The sequence below is a fragment of the Macrotis lagotis genome, chromosome 1, assembly GCF_037893015.1.
Source record: "Macrotis lagotis isolate mMagLag1 chromosome 1, bilby.v1.9.chrom.fasta, whole genome shotgun sequence".
In the NCBI taxonomy this organism is placed as follows: Eukaryota; Metazoa; Chordata; class Mammalia; order Peramelemorphia; family Peramelidae; genus Macrotis; species Macrotis lagotis.
In genome coordinates, this window is record NC_133658.1 from 870665502 (window position 1) to 870681058 (window position 15557).

The 15557-nt window shown below is 40.7% G+C and overlaps 1 protein-coding gene across 6 annotated transcripts in view; it reads left to right on the forward strand.

Moving 5' to 3' along the window:
• Window positions 1-15557, forward strand: part of RAP1GAP (RAP1 GTPase activating protein) — a 96105-nt gene that overhangs the window by 31606 nt on the left and 48942 nt on the right. For all 6 annotated transcript variants that reach the window (XM_074218194.1, XM_074218198.1, XM_074218195.1 and 3 more), the window contains exon 3: window positions 15255-15348. In XM_074218194.1, the coding sequence (XP_074074295.1) occupies window positions 15255-15348 (94 nt within the window). The remainder of the gene's footprint in view (window positions 1-15254; window positions 15349-15557) is intronic.

Below are 15557 nucleotides of genomic sequence, written 5' to 3' on the forward strand. Positions count from 1 at the left end.
CATTGGAATTTGATTCCACTGGTATAGAGTAGAGCTTTGAACCTGCAAAGACAAAGACCTGAGTTCAAATCTTTCCTCAGATCCTTAGATTAGCTATGAGGCCTTGGCCACTTAGCCTTTCTCAGCTTTAGTTTTCCTTATTTGCCCATTCAGGTTTAGTAATAATACCTACTTCACAAGGTTATTGTAAGACTGGAGATAATAGAGGTGAAGTATATTATAGAATTCTTTAGAAACAAAAGCTTAAAAATAACATAAATTATTATTATTATTGCCTACTATGTTACCACATGTCTTCTCAGACTGTCAGAGTTTGGGTCACCCTCACAGGCTTGTCCTTTTGGGGATGGTCAGCCTCTGGTGGTTGTTAGTGCCATGGAATAGCCTATTTAGGCCATTCCAATATGTTTGTTCTCCATGAGCTTGGCAGCCAATTCTGACTATTACAGTTTATCTGCTTTGGTTACCAGAGGCCTCTCACTCCAGCTTTAAAATATTTTTAAAATAAATTTTTATTGACATCTTTTTTTACATCACCTACATTTTCCAATATATTCTCCCTCCTGGAGAGCCATTCCTTTATTTAAAACAAAAGAATAATAAAAAGAGAAAAAGTTCAGCCAAATTACCTGTAATGAAAAAGTCTGATATTACATGCACTACTCTATCTCCTGATCTTCTGCTTCTATAGACATTGTTTTAGATTTTTGTTTAGTCTGTTCTGCTGTGGTTGTTATCCTGGCTTTTATGGCCAGTTTCTTTCTCTTTCTGTCTCACTGGGCTGATTCCAACTCTCTGAACAGGCTCCTGCTTCTTACAACTCCCACCCCATAGGACAGGGATTTTGGAAGGTCAACTGATGTTCTTTCTCATCCCTTCCCTCTACCCTCCCCCTACAAATATACACACACAGGTTCATCCCTTAAGAGTCATGTTCTGACCCAGGTGTTCTATGGGAACTTGGGAGTGGTGGGATAGGATGGCAGTCTTCAAATATTTGATGGGCTATCAGGTGGCAGAGGGCTGGGGTTGGTTTTGCATGACTCTGGAGGGCAGAACTAGGAGCAAAGGACAGATGTTTCGGAGGAGTCAGATTAAAGGAGATAGTTATGAAGAGGCTACATGACTATTGTGGGTAATCGCTATTATTGTAAGCAGGGTATTCTGTCGGTTATGGGAGATGGTTGGGGCTGGATGGTCTCTGATGTCCCTTTCGACTCTAATGAAATACTCTAATGTCAAGAGGTGGAAAAGATTAGATCCCAGGCCTTAGGCAGGCAGTTCTAGATCTGGACAGGAGGTCCTTCCTAAGGAAGGGTCTTCTATCATCTACCCACAAGCCTTTCTACCCTTTCTAGCCATTTTCCCATCTTTCTTCTAGTCTTACCTCCCCTTGGCAGTTTAGTTTGTGACTTCAGGAAAAGGTATTCTCCAGAGGGCACCGGACTAGGATCCAGAACACTAGGACACACTGAGGCTCCAACCTTAGGTCTGCCACTTACTACGTGACCCTGGATAAGTCATTTCCTGTCTAGGTCTGGATTTCTCATCTGTCAAATGAGGGAATTGAACCTTTCAGTTCTTAATGCTAAGTTACAAGGTGCCTGCCAGCTTTGGTCAAGCATACTGAAGTTCCTTCCAGCTCTAACATTTTATATGCAAAAATACTGTCTAGAGAACAAAAGAGATAAGCTCTGTATGGTGCTTTTAAAGCATTATATAAATGTGACATTATTATTGATATGATCTTTATTATTATTGCATCATGTTATATTGTTATAAACTCAAAGACCTAGGCTCATATCCTCCCTCTATTATATGCAGCTCTGGGCAGTCACTTAATGCCCCCAGACAATGCTCTGTGACTATAAATTCCAGAGCATGTGCCAATCTGAGCTGGGAGTTTCCTATAAAAGTGAAATAAAAAAATCATTGTGACCCTGTGAGTTGTAGGAAATGATTGCTAGACATATTTCTGGAAGAAGAAAGCCAAAGAGGCGTCAATCTACTAGGAATGAGGCTGGTATCCTTTTCTCCTTCATTCCTAACTCTATTGTACCAGGGAACAGGGACTCAAGGAGCAACAGGAAGGAAGGAACAGTTGCATCCTGGGGAACTAGCCCAGGTACCTGGCCTTGTGCCTTCTTTATTGGTAGGAAGCTCAGTCATCTAGAATGTCAGGGGAACATTTTGCCATAAGAGAGGTAAGCATAGAGCAATGGACATGAGCCTGTATTGTAAAATGCTTAACACAACACCTAGTGTAAATGCTTGTTCCCCTTGGTCTCCCACTTAAAAGCTGTGTGCCCTTAAGGAAATCACTTAGCCCCCTTCAATCTCATTTTCAACTGTGAAGTCACTATCATAATCCTTAAACTACCTGTCTCATAGAATGGTGTCTTTGTTCATTGAATAATGACCTACAAGTATGAATTGGTTCAATTCAGTAAACATGTATTAAACATTATGATTCAGACGCTGTCTTAGGGATACAAAAAGAGGTTAAAGATAGTTCCTACTCTTAACGAGCTTATGGTCTAAAGGAGGAGACAAGCTGTAAACAAATATAGACAAAGGAAGCTATCTACAGGATAAGTAGGAAATAATTAAATGAGGGAAAGCAATGGAATTATGAGGGGTTAGGGAAGATTTCTTGTAGAAGGTTGGACCTTAAAGGAAGCTAGGGAAGTAAGGACACATAAGGAGGAGTGGGATAGGTTAGCATTGTCTATTAAGATACATATATAAATATATGAGGAAATCCAGGAATAGGAGCAGAGAAAGCTTTCACATTTGGGTGAATTTCAGTGAAGGCAGAAACCGAAGCAATAGTGTTGTCAGAATCTACAACAGACCGCCTAGACAAAAAGAGGAGATAGATGGAAGAGCTCAGGAAATGGATTGCCGGTCTGACATAAACAATTCCACAAAGGAGTGGACAACAGTTTTAGGGGATGCACTGTTCTTCATTAGCTTTAATATTTTTATCTTCATCATAATCTAGGAGAAACACTACAAGACTGATTTTCTCCTTCATACCTTTTCTAAAGACTGTAGACCAGGAAAATACTGAATAAGAAGCTTAGTCTGTCCCATTGATGGTCATTTACCAGTTAACAGAGACCTTCCTATAACAGTTTCTATGAGACAAGTGGAACCATGACAAAAAAAAATGAAAAGAAAGATATTTGAAATTGTGCCCTCTGCTTATCTGAATTTCTTACTTGTTCCTTTGTAGATGTACAACTCTGAGCATATTTACTGTAGCCTTCCATGTGAAACAGTAACAATGAGAATTAACAACTGACCTACTTGAAAAAACAATTCCTACTCACAAGTCTGTCACAGAAACGTGATAGAATAGGGATGAGAGGCTTCACTTAGTTACTGGAGCTCTCTCTGGACCCAAAGCAGAGCAGATAGTCATTTCTAGATTTGGTTTAAATGATTTAATTTAATTCAGATTAAGTCAGCAAGTATGAGAATGTCATCCTTCCAAAGGTGGAGAAATCAGTAAGATGAAATTCATTACTGGGCCTGATTCTCATCTAAAACTAGATTCTGGTTGCTGGGAGGGGGAAACGTGGATCTTAGAGGGCAGTGATCATTCCAACTTGGAATTTGGGATAGAGATAGAGATGAGAGCCAGGAATAGTCTTAAAATTCCCCTTAGATCATGGGAGAGCAGACTTCAAAGGACTCAGAAACGATTATGTAGGATAAAAGAAAAACATAAAAGAAAGTCAGCCCTGGAAGAATGGGAAGCTCTCCAAAATGAACTTTGGAAGACATTAAAAAACAATTCTAATAAGGAAGAAAAAGAGGAATTTTCTAAAGAGTCAGATGAGGATGCACAGGGATCTCACCAGTCAACTGAAGTTGTTTTTTTCTTTACATTTATTAACAGAATTTATTTAGTAAGCATTTATTAAAAACCAAATGAGCAATCTACCAGACAATGGGAATACAAAAACAAAAAGAAAAATCATCTCTGAACTCAAGGAGTTTATACTACACTTTTATATCCAGGTCCTTTTAATAAAGTTCAACTTACTACTTAGATTTTTAAAATATGTACAGAAAATTGAAACAAAGTCATGTTTCAGAAAACAAATTGTGGCACAGTTTTTAATAGTGCTTAGGAGTGCCAGTGCTTTGATCTGTATTCAGACTCCATAGTTCTTTCTATGGATGTGGATGACATTTTCCTTCAAAAGTTTTTCTTTTAATTTTTTTTATTTAAGGCAATGGGGTTAAGTGACTTGCCCAAGGTCACACAGCTAGGCAATTATTAAGTGTCTGAGGTTGGATTTGAACTCAGATCCTCCTGACTCCAGGGCTAGTGCTCTATCCACTGCGCCACCTAGCTACCCCTAAGGAGTGTTAATGCTTAGAATGAACTGGAGCTAATCAAGAAAGAGAGGCAGCTAGGTGACTTAGTGGACCTAGAGTCAGAAAGACCTGAGTTCAAATCCAGACTTATTAGCTTTTTGACCCTGGGCAAGTGACTTAATCTCTATTTTCCTCAATACACTGGAGAAGAAAATGATGGCACAGTATCTTTGCCAAGAAACCCCTTTGGACAGTATTGGTGTACTACAGGTTCATGAAAAATTGGTCATGACTGAATAGGAAATAATTAAGTTAAGAAGTATTTACTAAGCACCTACTATGCACCATTTAATATGTTAATTGCTACAGATACAAGTACAGAGGAGGAAACAATTTCCAGCTTAGATTCTAAAGGGGAAGACAGCAAGTAGCTACGTAATTATAAATAGAATAAATAAAAAGAGAATAAAGATAAGCAAATACAAAGTAGTGGGGAAGGGAGGATCAGGAAAAACTTCATGTATAGAAGGCAGTGGTTAAAGGGGCAACTAGATGGTACAGTGGGCAGAATACCAGCCCTGAAGTCAGGAGGACCCAAGTTCACACCTCCCTGATGTCATGATCTTTGAGAATGAAGGACAATGGGGTGGTTAGGTGGCTCAGTGGATAGAGCATCAACCCTGGAGTCAGGAGTACCTGAGTTCAAATCTGGCCTCAGACACTTGATAATTACCTAGCTGTGTGGCCTTGGCCAAGTCACTTAACCCCATTGCCTTGCAAAAAATACCTTTAAAAAAAGAGGGGAAAAAAAAAGAGAATGAAGGACAAGCATCAGACTTGATGGAAGAGAATGATTCTTTGAGGTGGAAGTGAGGAGGGAATGACTTCTAGGCAAGATGCAAAGACAGAACTAGGACAATTTGCCTGGAACACAGTGTTGTTAATAATGTGAATAAAATAAGTGGAACCAGATTGTGAAGGGGTTTTAAAATCTCAATAAAAGAATTAATGTTTGATTATTAGAGACAATAGGGAGTCACTGGAGTTGGTAGAATTGGGAGTGACATGGTCAGATGTGCATCTAACCTGAGTCCCAGAGCTCTCTTTTCATTGGTGGAGAGAAACCCCAAATATCTTTCATGAATTTGGAGTCAAATGAACTCTTCATGCTCCACTATCAATAAGAGAATTACTGCAGGATCAGAAAAAGGGCAAATGTCCTGATTTTCAGGAACAGGAAGAGAACAGTCTGCAAACTATGGTCCAATGAGTTTGACTTCAGCTCCTGGCAAATTCTAGAACATATTAGTCACTTAAACTGTCAGTGCTCCTGGGTAACTCTCTAAATAAGACTATAAGTTACAGAAGAATTGATAATCTGCCTTGGGGAAGGAAGGTTTTATGGTGAAAATTCCTCACCTATCGATGAAATTATGAACCCTTCCAAAAAAGATAATAAAGTAAGCTGTTGAATAGTTAGGAAAAAAAAAGAGTGATTATGAAGATCCACCCAGGCTCATCAACAACAGGTCATTCCAGACCAACCTTATTTCCTTTGTTGACAGTGTTACTGAACTGGTAGATCAGGGCAATGTTGAAGACAGAGTTTACCACAATTTTTGCAAAGCATAAAATCTTTCATGTTATTCTTGTGAGAAAGGTGGAGAGACATGGAGGTTTGGTATTAGTTCAGTGACCAGAGGTTAAGAGTCATCACTTGTTCCAGATTATCATAGAAGGAGGTCTCCAGTGGAACTATGGATCTCAAGGTGTTGGCCTTGGTCCTGTGCCATTGAACATTTTTGCCGGTTACTTAGATAAAGGCACAGATGGTATGTTGATCAAATTGACAAATGATACAAAGCTGAGAGGGATGTTGAACACACTGGATGACAGAGTCAAGATCTAAAATGATCTTGACAGGCTAGAACATGGGGCCAAATTTCATAGAACGAAATGTCATAGAGATAAATATAGAATCCCCTACTCAGATTATAGAAAATCAGCTTTACAAGGACAAGATAACAGAGGCACAACTAGATAGCAATTCTTCTGAAGAAATTTCTTCAAGGTTTAGTGAACAGCAAGTTCAATTTTTTTTAACAGTATGATATGACAACCCAGAAAACTAATGAAGTCTTAGCCTACATTAAGAAAGAAAGGGAACAAGAATCTTTCAAGCAGCTACCATTTTCCAGGCACTTTACACATATTATCTGATTTGATTCTCACAGCAGACCTGTGAAATAGGTGTTATCATCATTCCCACTGTGCAACTACTTACCTGGGGATCATACAGTTGTGGCTGGATTTGAACTCAGGTCTTCCTGACTCCAGGTTCAGTGTTCTATGACCCATGGTGCCACCTTCGAGGGGAATAGTGCTGCCATCAAGGGGCATAGTGCCCAGAGCTAAGGGGAGATAGTTCTGCTATCCTTTGCCCTGCTCACACCACAGTTGTGGTATTGTGTTCAGTTCTGGCCACTGCAGATATTGATAAGCTGAAGAGAGTCTAAAGGAAGATGACTCTGGGGGAACAAAATTGTGGTCTTCAAGCATTTATTAAGTGCTTACTGTATGCTAGGCACGATAAAAAAAACACTTTGATAAACATTTTAAGGGCTATCTATATGAGTAAATGTTTAGTTTGTTCTGTTTGACCCAAGACAACAGATTCAGGTGGAAGCTGCAAAGGGATGATTTAAGTTCAACATCAGAAAAAAGCTTACTACCGATTCGAACTAGCCCCTAGTGACCTAGGCAGCCTTGAGAGGTGGAGAGTTCTGTTTCATTGGAGATCTTTAAGCAGACTAGCTATTCACATATGGTAGGGGGATCTCTATTCAGGGACAGGTTGGCCCACTGAAGTCCCTTCCAAAGCTGAGATTTCATGATTCTGTGAATCTGAGGTCTAAAGAGAGAAGCAAGTAGAAAAGTCACTGGACTGAATCATCTCTTCCTTGCAGCCAGCCTCCAGTATTTCCATTCTCTTTTTTTCTTTCTTTTTTTTTTTTAAGGCAATTGGGGTTAAATTAGTTGACCAGGCTCACATAAGCTACTAAGTATCTGAGGTCATATTTGAACTTAGATCCTCCTGACTTTAGGGCCAGCACTCTCTCCACTGTGTTGCCCATTCTCCTCTTGCCAAAGGCAGTTGACTAAACTGGTACATTCTTTTGCCTTTCTCCCACCCCTTTGTCTGGAATCTCCTTATCTCTCTTAAAATTATAGACCTTTCAACCTGAAAAGGATCTTAAAGGCCATATAATGCAACTCCTTCTTTTAAAAAACAAGGCACCTTATTAAGTGTGAAGAAAAGACTGGTTCAATGTAAACAAATGAGGGAGGCAGGAGTGGAATTTTGAGACATGTGTCTCAGAGCTCTTCCCTCTGAGTATACCTGATGAACTTCCTTTAAACCATCACTGAGATGAATGATTTCTCTGCCCTACCTTTCACTGCCTGTGAGAATCTAATGAGATAGTGTAAGTGAAAGGGTTTGGCAAAGACTAAGTCCCTGGGAGGCAAGATAGTGATGGTTGTTGCTGTTATCTCAGATTCTGAGATAGGAGGGAAGGGAAGGGGGGGGGGTAAGTATTGTTGCCAGGAAACAGATGAACCACCTTCCCCACTTTCCAATCTAAGCCCATCCTGCCTAGCCTGGGAATATTGGTGATATCTGGACAGCCCCTTTAACTCCAAATTTTGAACTACCTTGCCCTGACCTTGGACAAGGTGAAAACTAAAATTCTGGGATCTTTGCCAAGTGATCAGTCTGGGAAGCAAGTCCTGAAGGTGACCTGGGAACAGGTCTTTGTAGAGAGTCCCAGGTTCAGTAGGAGGAAGTGTTTATACTTTAAAACTTAACTCATACAATGCTTCCTGCAGAAGCCTTCCCTGATCCCCCAGGGATTTCATATCAACTTCATTTCTGTCCCTTTCTGATACACTTATTGGATACTATTGTATATTAGTGTCACGGCCCTATCTTAACTAAACTATGCATTTATCTTCCTCACTGTGTCTAGGAGTGCTCTACATATAGCTGGTGCTTAATAAGTGTTAGCTCAATGAATAAATGATGAATGAATGAATGAGGGTCAGGACAGGAAGGCAGGTACAAACACTAACAGATGTACCATATTGACTCCTGGCTCATTTATTCATCATTTATCAACCCTCCATTGAAAGCCTTCTACATAGGTTAAAGAAGACAGCCTTGTGCAGATGATTCAACCTCAGCTCGGTCACTTTGCAGTTTGTCCATCTCCTCTGGAGGTTCTGAGATCCAACCCTGCTCTGTTCTACTTTCTCCTTCCATTAGTCCCATTAGAGAAGATGGGGGGCACTGGATTACGAGCCAGTGGATTTGAGTCTGAACACTGATTCTGCCCCTTACTAGCTATGTTATTTTTTCTTTTTTGTTTGTTTTATTTGTTTTCCCTAATTGATATTTTATTTTTCCAATTACATGTTATGAAACATTCAGACACATGCACATGCATATTTATGAGTTACATCATTTCCCTCAACAGTGAGAATTGTACATATACATTTGTGTTTAACATGTTTACAAATTAGTCATTTTCTGAATGAAGAATAAGGGCTAAGGGACAAGAAAGAAAACCATGAGATAGGAAAGAAAAACAACAGGAGAGATTTTAATAAGTGAATGTAGTGTTCATTCAGATACTGTAGACTTTTCTTTGTTTTGTATTGTTTCTTCCTCTGAATGTGGATAGCATTGTCCATAGTCATTCTAATAAAGGTTGTCCTAGCTCTCTGAACTGCTGAGAGGAGCTGCAACCATCAAGGCTGAAATATTCTCTTGGTCCTGCTCCCTTTGCTTAGCAGCAGTTCCTGTAATTCATTCCATGCAATCATTCATGGTTTATTTTTTTTAAGTTTTTTTCAAGGAAGTGGGGTTAAGTGATTTGCCCAAGATCACACAGCTAATTATTAAGTGTCTGAGGCTGGATTTGAACTTGGGTCCTCCTGACTCCAGGGCTGGTGCTCTATCCACTGTGGCACTTAGCTGCCCCCATTCATGATTTCTTATAGAACAGTAGTACTCCATAACATTCATATATCATAACTTGTTCATCTATTTTCCAGTTAATGGACATTCCCTCAAATATACAATGTGTTGCTGCTACAAAAAGTAGTTATATTATTTTAGATGTTGTTCAATTGCTCTGGGCCTCAGTTTCCTCCTTGTAAAATAAGGGGGTTAGGTTAGATGGCTGCTAAGCTCCTTTCCATCTCTAAATCCATGATTCTTAGAGAATGTGACCACATTATGCCATGAATCTGAGCAACAGATTTAGCAAGGTAAATCTAGCCAGAGAAGCAAAACATTTGGTTTTTTACAGAGATGAGGAAAGGGATGGATGGATTGGATGGTGTTTGTGTGTGTGTGTGTGTGTGTGTGTGTGTGTGTGTGTGTGTGTGTGTGTGTGTGAGAGAGAGAGAGAGAGAGAGAGAGAGAGAGAGAGAGAGAGAGTGAGAGAGTGAGAGGAGTTTAGAATGAGTTGGAGAGGGGTGAAGAGTTCCTGGCAGAGAGGGTAGCTAATTTGGGAGAGAGGGAGAGGTCAGGGAAGGGAGGAGGAACCTGAGATGGATGAAGAGGTAGGGAGAGTTCAGGGAAAGGAATGCCAGAATTGGGTAATAGATGGAGAATTGGGAGAGGTCAGGGAAAGGGAAACTAAAGTTGGGGGGAGACGGTTCACAAGGTAGGGAGAGGTCAGGGAAAGGGATGTCAAAGTTGGATGAGGGATGGAAAAGGTGAGATGACTGAAAGATGATTTGCCTTGGTGATTGATGGAGAGATTGGGGGAAGGATGAAAAGGTCTAGGGAGAGGTACCAAAATTGGGTAAAGAAAATAGGGGTTAGAAAGACTTGGAGGTCAATTTGGGGAGGGAGGATTCAGAACATGAGGGAGGAATAAGGATGGTGACTGAGTGATGAAAAGGTTGGAGGAGGGTTGGAGAAGTTTAAGAGAAGGAAGGGGAATTGGGGAGAGGAGAAGGAAATATGGGAGGGATGGTGAGGTCATAGGATAAATAGATCTAGAAATGGAAGAGTTCCCACAGTCTAACCTCCTTGTTTTACAGTTGAGAAAACTGGAATCCAAAGGGAATAAGTGACTCAGCCAATGTCACACACAGGTAGTAAATTCCAGGGGTAGGATTTGAATCTGGGTCCTCTGATTAAATCCATTGCGCTTTGCTCTGCACCAGTCTGAGAGGAGGAAAGGGAATTTGAGGGAGGGAGGAGAGAGAAGTTGAGGCAGGAATGTATCATTTTAAAGAGAGATTTAGAAGTTGGAAGAGATGTTGAGGGTGAGGGAGTAATGGAGAAGTTGGTCTGTCCCCAGGTCCTCTTTCCTTTGAGAAGCTCTTCTGACTTGGCCTCTGTCACAAGAGATTTTCAGGCAAGGGGTCCCTCCTCACTTCCCCTATCACACACACAGGCATTAAGCCAAGATGTCAGCAAAATCTTCCTGTCTAAAAAGAAGTCCTATCCCACCAAGGATCACATAATCTCCAAAGCCAGATGGGGATTCAAGGTAAACATTGATTTCTCCAGAATCCTCTTGTGAATGAACTTATCTGATACAAGAGAAACTTCCTAGGCTTCTTTCCTTCTCCTCCTAACTGGAGAAATTCAAGCATTTGGAGACTATCTGAGAGTCTAAGAGAAGGGGTGCAGAAAAGGGAGAAGTAATGTGTGATGAAATGGACATCTAGCCCAGAGCTCAGGAAATGTGGGTTCTAGTCCTGTCTCTGTTCCTGACTATTACTTTGGGCAAGTCACTTCCATTTGTTGGGTATCATGTAAAGTAAGAGTATCGGGTTAAATGTAAGTTCCAAGGGCCCTCTCAACTCTGACATTCTGTGTTCTAAGAACCCTCCCATCTTTGACATTCTGGGTTCTAAGGGGCCTCTGATGTTCCTTGTTCTGAGGATCCTCTTGATGCTAATATACTATGTTGTTCTAAATTCTCCTGTACCTAATATCCTCTTTTTTCCTGTCTGCAACAGGTCACTTAAACTCCTCATCTCAGTTTCTTCCTCTATAAAAAGAGGATAATAATAACAGCACCTGGTTCACAGGACTGTTATGAGGAGCAAATGAGATAATGTGTGTAAAGTACTTTGCACTTTACTTAGAGCATTATATAAGTGTATATAAATATCACCTGTTCTTTTTATTAACAGTGATAACAATTAATAATTAATAACCTCAACTCTAACATTCTCCATTCTAAAAGAATGCTGGGTTTGAAATCCAGACTCATATCTTCTTAACCTAGGCTTTGAATCTTGCCTCCAACGTTTAACCTGTTGTGTGTCCATAGGCAAGTCACTTAATATCTCTAAAGCCTCCATTTTTTCATCTGTAAAGTGGGTCTGATAGACATTCCGCACCTCACAGGGTTGTTGGAAGATTCAAATGAGGTAGTGTCTTTTTAAACTTTAAGGCAGTGTATGATGTGTATGCATAGATTTATGTATGTCGATAGCAATGTCCTAAGGCCCTTCCCATTCTACTATTCAATGAATCTTCTGGGACGTTACAGTTTTGGTTCCAGGTGATCCTGCCTGGGCAGCCAGGGTGAAGATGATCTAGAATCTCTTTCTTGAACATCTGGGTTTCTCCCTCCCTCCGTATTGGGCTGGGGTCCATGACAGGCCCCCTCCTAGGGTCAGGGTGTGGAGAATCTTGGGCTGCCCAGAATAGGAATGTGACTCAGACTGGAGTTGGTGAAGCTACACCCATTCCTGACTCACTCTCAGCTGGGTGAGTGAAGCCTCAGCATTCTCCTTGGGGCAGGGAGGACATCCCACACACCCAGACTGGCCTGACCTCGGGCCCCAGTTCGTAGGGTCCAAGAAGTCATCTAATCACTATACCAAGAGGCTATTTATGAAGGATGTTATCTGAAAGGCAAGAAGAATGCCCCACTGTGACCCTCCCCGGGAACCTTTTCTCTTCCTTTGAAAAAGACAAAAGTTCCTGGTCTTCCCCTGCCCTGGAGTCAGGAGTACCTGAGTTCAAATCTGGCCTCAGACACTTAATAATTACCTAGCTGTGTGGGCTTGGGCAAGTCACTTAACCCCATTGCCTTGAAAAAAAACTAAAAAAAATTGACTTGGATAAAGTCCCAAAATTTGCAGATGACCCAAAGCTGGGAGGGATAGATCACATACTGGTTGCCAGAGGGAGCTTCTAAAAAAATCTTGGCCAGGCTAAGGGTCAGGGTGGAATCTAATAAGATGAAATTCAGGAAGCATAAATGTAAAGTCTTACATTTATTTATTTTTATTTATGGCAATGGGGTTAAGTGACTTGTCCAAAGTCACACAGCCAAGCCATTATTAAGCATTCTTAAGTGTCTGAGGTTGGTTGTGAACTCAGGTACTCCTGACTCCAGGGCTGGTGCTCTATTCACTGCGCCACCTACCTGCCCCTAAGGTCTTACACTGAAAAAAAAAATCAGTTTCACAGAGGCAGCCAAACGGCAGAGTGGATAGTCAGGAAAATATGAGTTCAAATCCTGACTCAGACACTAACTAGCTGCGTAATCCTGGGCAAATGTCTTAATCTGCTTCAGTTTCCTTCTCTGTAAAATGGGAATAATAGCAACTATTCCTGGGGTTGTTGCATCAAGATCAAATGAGATAACATATATGACACCCTGCACAAGGACTTCTTAAATCCTATGCCAATGGCAGCTATTATAATTCTGGGGGAGCCTGGTTAGAGTTCTGAAAAAAATCTGGGTGTTCTAGTAAGACCATAAATTCAATCTGAGCCAGCTGCTTGACAAGCTAAACAAAGAATATTGGTGAAGTATCTAGCTACATTAAGAGTGGCATTGCTTCCAGAAATAAGAAAGGGATTGAGATTAGCTGACGGAACTGGGGAGATTTATCCTGGAGAAGAGAAGAATGGGGGCAGGGGCAGGAGTTGGATGGAAGAAAAGTTAGGCTTCTGTTAAGCCCTTGAGGGCAGTGTCAATCACAGAGAGTCGCAGCTGAAAGATGCTGCACTTGGCCTGGATCTCTGGCAAAGATTCCAAGCCATCAGAGCTGTCCATAAGCAGAACGGGTGGCCTCAGGAAGGAGTATCACCTCTCTTCCTACAGGTTTTGACTGGGGTGGGGCTAGATGACCACTCTTCAGATTGTTTATAATTGGGATTCCTTTGGAATAGGAGTTGGACTGAGGTGCCTTCCTATATGGCAAATAGTAATGCTGAGCAAGTCCTGGATCTGGGAATCAATGCCAGCTAAGATTGATGCTGGCAGAAGACAATCAATGAATCAATCAATCAATAAAAATTTATTGAATTCTCGTAGTGTGCAAGGAACTGTGATAAGAGATGAGATAAAAAAAGTGACAGACAGTTCCTGCCCTCAAAAAGCTTACAGTCTAATAGAAGGAACCAACATGCTAACAAACATATATAAAGCAAACTCTATTGCCTATATCTGTGATCATTTGTCAAGAGATTTTTAGGATCCCCAGCTGAAGGTTCTGACACTTGGACCCCTCCCCTCCTCTCAGATCCTCCTTCCTTCCATCATATTCTTGGTCCTCCTCTTATCTCTCTTAGTGCACCATCTTTGTTTCCTTTGTTATTTCTTCCCAATGTTCTAACATATTTCCCACAAGGAACCCTCTTGAACCTTTTTCCTTGGTATTCTCCATTTTTTCAGCCTTCACCACCATTTTTTCTTTGGTGGATTCGAAATCTTTATTTCTAGTCCTGATCTCACACATGTCCAGACATTTGGGGGATCTCTTCATCCCAATTTCTCAAGGACTTCTTAAACAATATATCCAAGCCTGACCTCAGTATCTTTTCTCCTTGAGGCTACCCTTCCCTTTGATGTCCATGGGATCCCCGTTCATCTGGATTGTTCAAGACCTCTAGATGGCCCTTGACTCTTCCTCTCCTTTACTTCTCATATCTAATTAGTGACCAAGACCTGTTGATTTTTATCTCGGCCGCATTCTTCCTCTCTATTCCACTGTAACTACAGCCCACAGCACCTCCTGAACTATTGTAATAGTTTCCTAACTCTTTTTTTTCCATTGAACATTTTAATAATTAATTCCAAAGCTTCATTAAATGTTTGAAAAATAAGTAAAGATGCCACTAATTTTTTTATAATGCAAATATGGTCTTGATAAACATATCAAAGCATATCAAAACAGAGAAAGAAAACTATGACCAAGTCCCATAATAAATATTGGAAAAAATTTTTTAACTGATTTATGCAAAAATTTAAAAATTAATAGATCAAATACAAGTTGACTATAGTAATATGTAACAAAATCATATATTATGAAGATAGCCTCCTAACTCTTTAGCCTGTGAGTTGTCCAAGGGGACCATGTGTGTAAGAATGGACAGAAAACAAAACCATAGCATGATGGACAGACACTAATGAGTTCTAGATCCAGACCTTTCCCTCTTGTAGAGAACACTTCCTGGAAGAGCTTAGTTTGGGGGCAGAGAGGGGGCAGGAACTTAAGGTCCTGAACCCTTTCATTCTTTTTTTCTTCTTCTATGTGTAGGATATCAAGAGTTCCCCTTATTAAATGAATTTGACCCTGAATCTTATTCAGCTAGGTGGTGCAATGGATAGAGCATCAGAACTGAGTCCAAATATGATCTCTAATATTTACTAGTTTTATGACCCTGGGCAAATCACCAAACCTATATTTTGTCTCATTTTTCTCATTTGTAAAATGGGGATAATAATACCTAACTCCCAGAAAGAAACAATTGTAACGTGCTTAGCACTGGACTGGAACTTAAGTTTTAGCTGTCTTATACTTCTGAATCTTTCTTTCATTCTCCTCTACTTGGGGGCTTATTCTGATCTCCTGTTTCTTTTCTCTTACAGGAGGAGTGATGGGCAGAGCCAGCCCTTCCCTCATGCATTAGATCTGCCCCGAGTGGACTCTGCTCCTCCCCACACAGCTTCCCACTATCCCAAGGTAAGGTGATCTCTCCTCCCCATCTCAGAAAATCTTTCAGTGAAGAGATTGTGGAGGGGAGAGAGGAAGGGATGAAATGAGATGAGCAATGGTCTGATGACTTTGACCTGGGTTTTTCACAACCCCAGGGGAAGGGCAGAGAGTCAAAAGGATTAGAATCAGGGGATCTGGATTTGAATCCTGGCTCTCTCTTTGTTGGTTGGTTAGTT